At 42.8% G+C, this 4,984-nt stretch overlaps 1 protein-coding gene across 1 annotated transcript; it reads right to left on the bottom strand.

Annotated features, from left to right (window-relative positions):
* Nucleotides 1-602: 602 nt before the first annotated feature.
* UFD1L (ubiquitin fusion degradation 1 like (yeast)) lies at nucleotides 603-4,881 on the bottom strand (the record flags this gene model as incomplete). Its single annotated transcript, XM_010149942.1, has 8 exons — nucleotides 603-729; nucleotides 1,130-1,211; nucleotides 1,993-2,081; nucleotides 2,452-2,499; nucleotides 2,792-2,857; nucleotides 3,422-3,490; nucleotides 4,271-4,343; nucleotides 4,751-4,881. Coding segments are annotated over 8 exons (633 nt in total), but the record flags the coding sequence as incomplete, so codon positions are not given.
* Between the last annotated feature and the right edge of the window lie 103 nt (nucleotides 4,882-4,984).

Raw genomic sequence — 4,984 nt, 5'->3', positions numbered from 1 at the left:
GGAGCTTCCTGCTCCCTCCCCGGCAGCAGGCCGAGAAGCTGGGCCTCGCCTCTCCCGACACGTGCCACTCGACTGCTACAGCACGTTATTGTAGCTGAACTATTAAAAGGCGTGTTATTCATTATAAATATAAAAAGCAATTACAGGGGGATTGCTTAGAATGACCGATAACCCAACACCTGAAGCTAAGATCAAAGAGACTCCCTGCACACGCCTTCAACACCGAAGTGTCAGCCTTCATTTGCACCACACCAAAAAGCTTACCTGAAATTGTGGCAATAGGTAAGAGAGGGAGGAAAATATCAAGCACAGAGCAACACGAGACCATCATCACTCAGGATATAAGAAGGGAGGATGTAGTCTAAGAACTGGACCTTTTAGTAAGGTAGAACTTGTTGGTTTTACTTCTCAGGTTCATCTGAGATCCACTTTCCCTCTTTACAACACACAAAACTCCTTCAGAATTCCTAGAACTTAATTTTCAACTGAAATTTAAGACAGTTCCGACAGCCCCGGTTTCAAACATCAAATCAAAACCAGTAAAAGTGTTCCCGTGTTGCAATCCAATCTCTCCTCTCAACTGCAATAACTAAGATCCAATATGCTGCAACTGTTGTTTCATTTTCCTCCTAACTGACTAAAGGTACCGCCAACTTAGGGTTTTCTTCCTTTTTTGCGCAGGGACTGGCCTTCTCCTGAGAAGGCAATAAACCGGCTTCCAGATTCATCCTGGAAAAAGGAAAGAGGGGAAAAAAAAAAAAAAAGTCGTTACCTCTTTGCTCACTGCTTGTGCATGATGAAAGCTGAATGACAGAAAGGACATTCCATCAGAGCAGCAACTGACTGTAGACATTTCACATCCTTAATCTACATAATAACCACTTTCTTCCTGAAAATAAAATATGAACAATCCAGTGACCTTTCAGCCAACTGAAACAAGTATGCACTGGCTTATTAAACTCGTATCAGGCCAACCTGCAGGTTGCTCTCACCTAACTCAAACCCCTTTTTAACTACTGCCACTTTTTAACAGAAGGGCTGTGAAAAATCAAGCATGGAGAGAGGAACCCCAGACCTGGGCAGGGGTTCTAATTCTGTGCAAAACTGGGAAGGACCCAACTTTATTTACCTCTTCGACTTTCTTAACTAGCGGACGTGAGTTTCTAATGAACGTGATTCTACCGATCTTGAAGTCATAGTTGGGTATTCCTCTGGAACAGAAGCATAAAAATATTATGAAAGAAGTTTTGTAGCTACCACCCAGTTGAACACCGCGAGACCTATCCTACGCCTGCCAGTACTGTGCCAACACTGGCTGCAAAGTTTCATTACCACATAATTTTACGCTACGTTACCTTCTGAAGGTAGCTATACATTGCAGGAAGTAAACAATCTGATACTGGAGCTGCTGTAGAAGCGTGGCTGCGGGCACGTTTCCGCGCAGCCTGCGGCTTACACCGGGCCATTTCCGCAAGGGTTCAAGTTTTATTTTGACGGGCATAAATGACAGAACACCACAGCAACCCCATCGTGGCACACTTCCACTAAGTCTGAATTTAGACATTTCCTTCTAAGGAAAAAAAAAACCAAGACAAACCTCCAACCCAAACCCACACACGGCTTGGCTTTCATTATCCACCCAGCCCCAAAAAAGATTTTGCTCTCTGCCAAATTTCACTCTAGAGAACTGGCAGGGTTCTGTGCATCACCCGATCCAGACCACCAGCTCAGCCTAGACCTGCTGCCTCTCCCTGCTTGTCTTTTATAGAACCAGAGTTGATTGAGCGAGTTTTGGCAACATTAAGTTAGGATCTGCACCTTAAGTAGTCAGGGATGCCAGAGTCAGTCTAGAAGATTAGACTATTTTCTGCATGCAAACCTACCAGGAAGTTAGCTCGATCATACTGCAGGAGCAGAAAAGCCCCCAAACACTCAACAAAACCTCCACTCAAACACTGACCCTTCGCTTTCTGTCAACGGATAGAGACATACCTTCGAATGTCTCCTGGTTTAATCGGTGATGGACTAGGCTCGACACCTTTCTTCTTGCCATCCAACCTGTTCCCAGAGCCAGAGAATGCCTATGTATACATAACGAGTTTTAATTTAGCTGTACCTTGCATCTGAAAGCACACTGCACAGGGACGCTATGTTCTGTGAAATCACGCTATCATTTTTATTTAATTATTTGATTCAGCACGGGTTTTTCTGGTACATCTAAGCTGATGAATCCTGGGTGTAGGAGTATGTTTTGGTCTCCCACAGACTGCCCTCTTCAGGACAGCAAGTCATACTGTTACTGGCTGTAAGCACCCCAAAACATTTGCAGACACCTGCCAGTTAAACAAGGAGCACCTCTAAGAACAGGTGCTAGTATTCTGCAGTTGTTTGGAATAACTTCCCCTCACCACTTTTACAACATTCAAAAACCAGCAGAAACAGGAGACTTACACGAAATCCTATGTCACTCACATATCCACTATGGTCTGCTTCAGCATCCTGTGAAGGGAAAAACAGTTACTTCGCTGTGTTCCTGATGTGATATGGAGAACACATGAGAACAGTCCCACTATTTCTGACCAAAAAAACCCTTCAGAATAATCCATTTCTGAAACCACCAGTTGCTGAACAACCCTCTCCTAAGTAACACCAGCAAAAGCATCTGTGAAGTACAGTTTAGTCCTAAGAAATTGTTTCAGTAAAAAAAATACCATGTTGGCTCCCACTGCTCCGTCACAAGCAAGGCTGATTTCTAGAAAACGCATTTTTGAAGAACACGAGCTTAACCTACTGTGGTCTCTTCATGTTGTGCACTTCTTTCTGGTTCTTTGTACCCCAAAGGAGCATCAAAATCCACCTATTTACAGAAGAATGAAAATAAGCATGATTTGAGATTTTTCTTTGCTCAAAATCCACCTATTTACAGAAGAAGAATGAAAACAAGCATGATTTGAGATTTTTTCTTTGAATCGTAAGCTTTATATTACTATTCCTCAAAACTCCAAAAACTATCACTCTACTTTGATCTAGAAAGAAATGAGATTTGCTGGTGAAACATTTTAACTCAGGACTAAAATGGCTAAGCCTCACAGGAATGAGCCTTAACACATAATTGAAACAGAGCAGTAAACCAGCACCTCACAGTACGTCTGGAGTTCAACTCATGGCAAGGCTGTTAAATTTGACTCTAAACACCACATTCTAGGGACTACAATCACCTAACGGTACACGGAGTGCAGCTCAAGACCACAGATGTGGTTACAAAGGTGCATGTTTATGCCGAAATGAGTCGTCATCTCTACTGTATCTGATTTTACCTTTCCTGTGGCATCAGAGGTGCTTGGTGCACAGCGCTATCACTGAACGAGATGCCCTCCCCTCTTGGGGGGACACAGCAAAAGCCACGTCAGGTTTCACTTACATTCATATCGCATTCTATGATGGACACTGCTTTGTCTGGTTTGGTCTCCATCACCCGGAGCTCATAGATCTGAAACAGTAACAAGTACTCTTAAGATTGCACAGGAAAGAGCTCAATTTATACAGAAGAAAAGCATATCTAAACCTGTCCCTTCAGATGGCTTCAAGGAAGTTAAAATAAATGCTCGTGTTGAGGACTGGACGCTGCAGGCTCTCTGAAGAATCATAGAATCATAGAATCACTAGGTTGGAAAAGACCTTAGAGATCATCCAGTCCAACCGTAAAGAACAGGAGAGCGAGGATTTTTAACTCGGGTAGAAGATTGTTGTCTGTTGTAGCTAGAGACCCTACCTCATCCTGCACCGTGCTGAACTTTTACTGCACCTTAATCTGCATTTTTGAAAGCAAATTATGAATTTAGGATAAACTGCCCCTTCGACTTGTAAAAACATCAACAGCACAAAAATATGTTTTCTCGAGAGTCAAAAAAAAAGGTCTAAACAGCAGCTCAGGAGAAGACGTGACTGACCCCTGTTTTCCTCCAAGAGATCTGCCATCCGGGGCTCCTCGTTAACAACACTGCACAGCTCTGTGTGGGATGTCAGTGCTACACCAACCAACAACCGAGCTCACTCTACAACCCCAAGCCATCAAAAGCGCACATGTGCTGCTGAAGAACTCCTCTATAAAATCTGTTTACAAGATGTAGGCAAAGTACTTGGGCGGTCACAGTCTGCCGAAATACGGCACACTTTTTTTTTTTTTTTTTAAAAACACAGGGCAGAATTTGTTTCCTCAAATTGATGGTCTCCAAATGAAACTTGCAGGGACTGCTGTTGGGTACTGTACCTTTTCATTGTAGTTGATGGCAATAACATCCCCGGTAGTTAGACATGCAAAGTTTCTCAAGGCATTTTCTAATCTTTGAGGTATGTTAAGATGAAACATTTTTTCAACGCAACATCAAACCTTAAAGTTATTACGTTATAAAACTCTGATCCTTGGTCTCTCAAAAGTGGTTTAAATGTCATCAGTACTGTAGATAGATTTTTAGTAAACATCAGGGTGTACAAGTTCTTTTAAAGGGCACTCAAACTCACAGGACTTTAAGCCAAAGATTCATGCTCCTCACTTCAGGCTACACTTTGTGCCAGCAGTATGCAACATCTCTGTACATAGGCTCTCCATCCTTTTTGCTTTCAGAAGGAGTAGTAGCAGTTATTTGGTACTGGAAGAGTATGTGCCACAACTGAAAAACTAGCTCTGCTTCCTCATTTTAGTTTGGGAGAAAACTTTTGTCCCCTAGTCCATAACTGATAGGAAGGATACACAGCTTTGGGATTGGTGATGTCAAGAAAATCTGGACTTTGTGGCTGAAATTTCGAGTAAGTAGCAACTTGAAGATTGACACTCTCCACTTGCACCAGGCCTCCCTCTTCCAGCAGCAGATTCTGCATCATCTGCAAGAACAAATACAGTAGATACAAACCACTATCACCAAGACCATTGTTTCTAATTCTCTTTCCTTGAGTATACTCCCCCGAGGAGAAGGACTTGGGGGTA

This window comes from Eurypyga helias, unplaced genomic scaffold, assembly GCF_000690775.1.
Source record: "Eurypyga helias isolate BGI_N326 unplaced genomic scaffold, ASM69077v1 scaffold36944, whole genome shotgun sequence".
NCBI classification, from domain to species: domain Eukaryota; kingdom Metazoa; phylum Chordata; class Aves; order Eurypygiformes; family Eurypygidae; genus Eurypyga; species Eurypyga helias.
The sequence above is the reverse complement of the archived record's forward strand: the minus strand, read 5'-3'. Positions and strand labels throughout refer to the sequence as shown.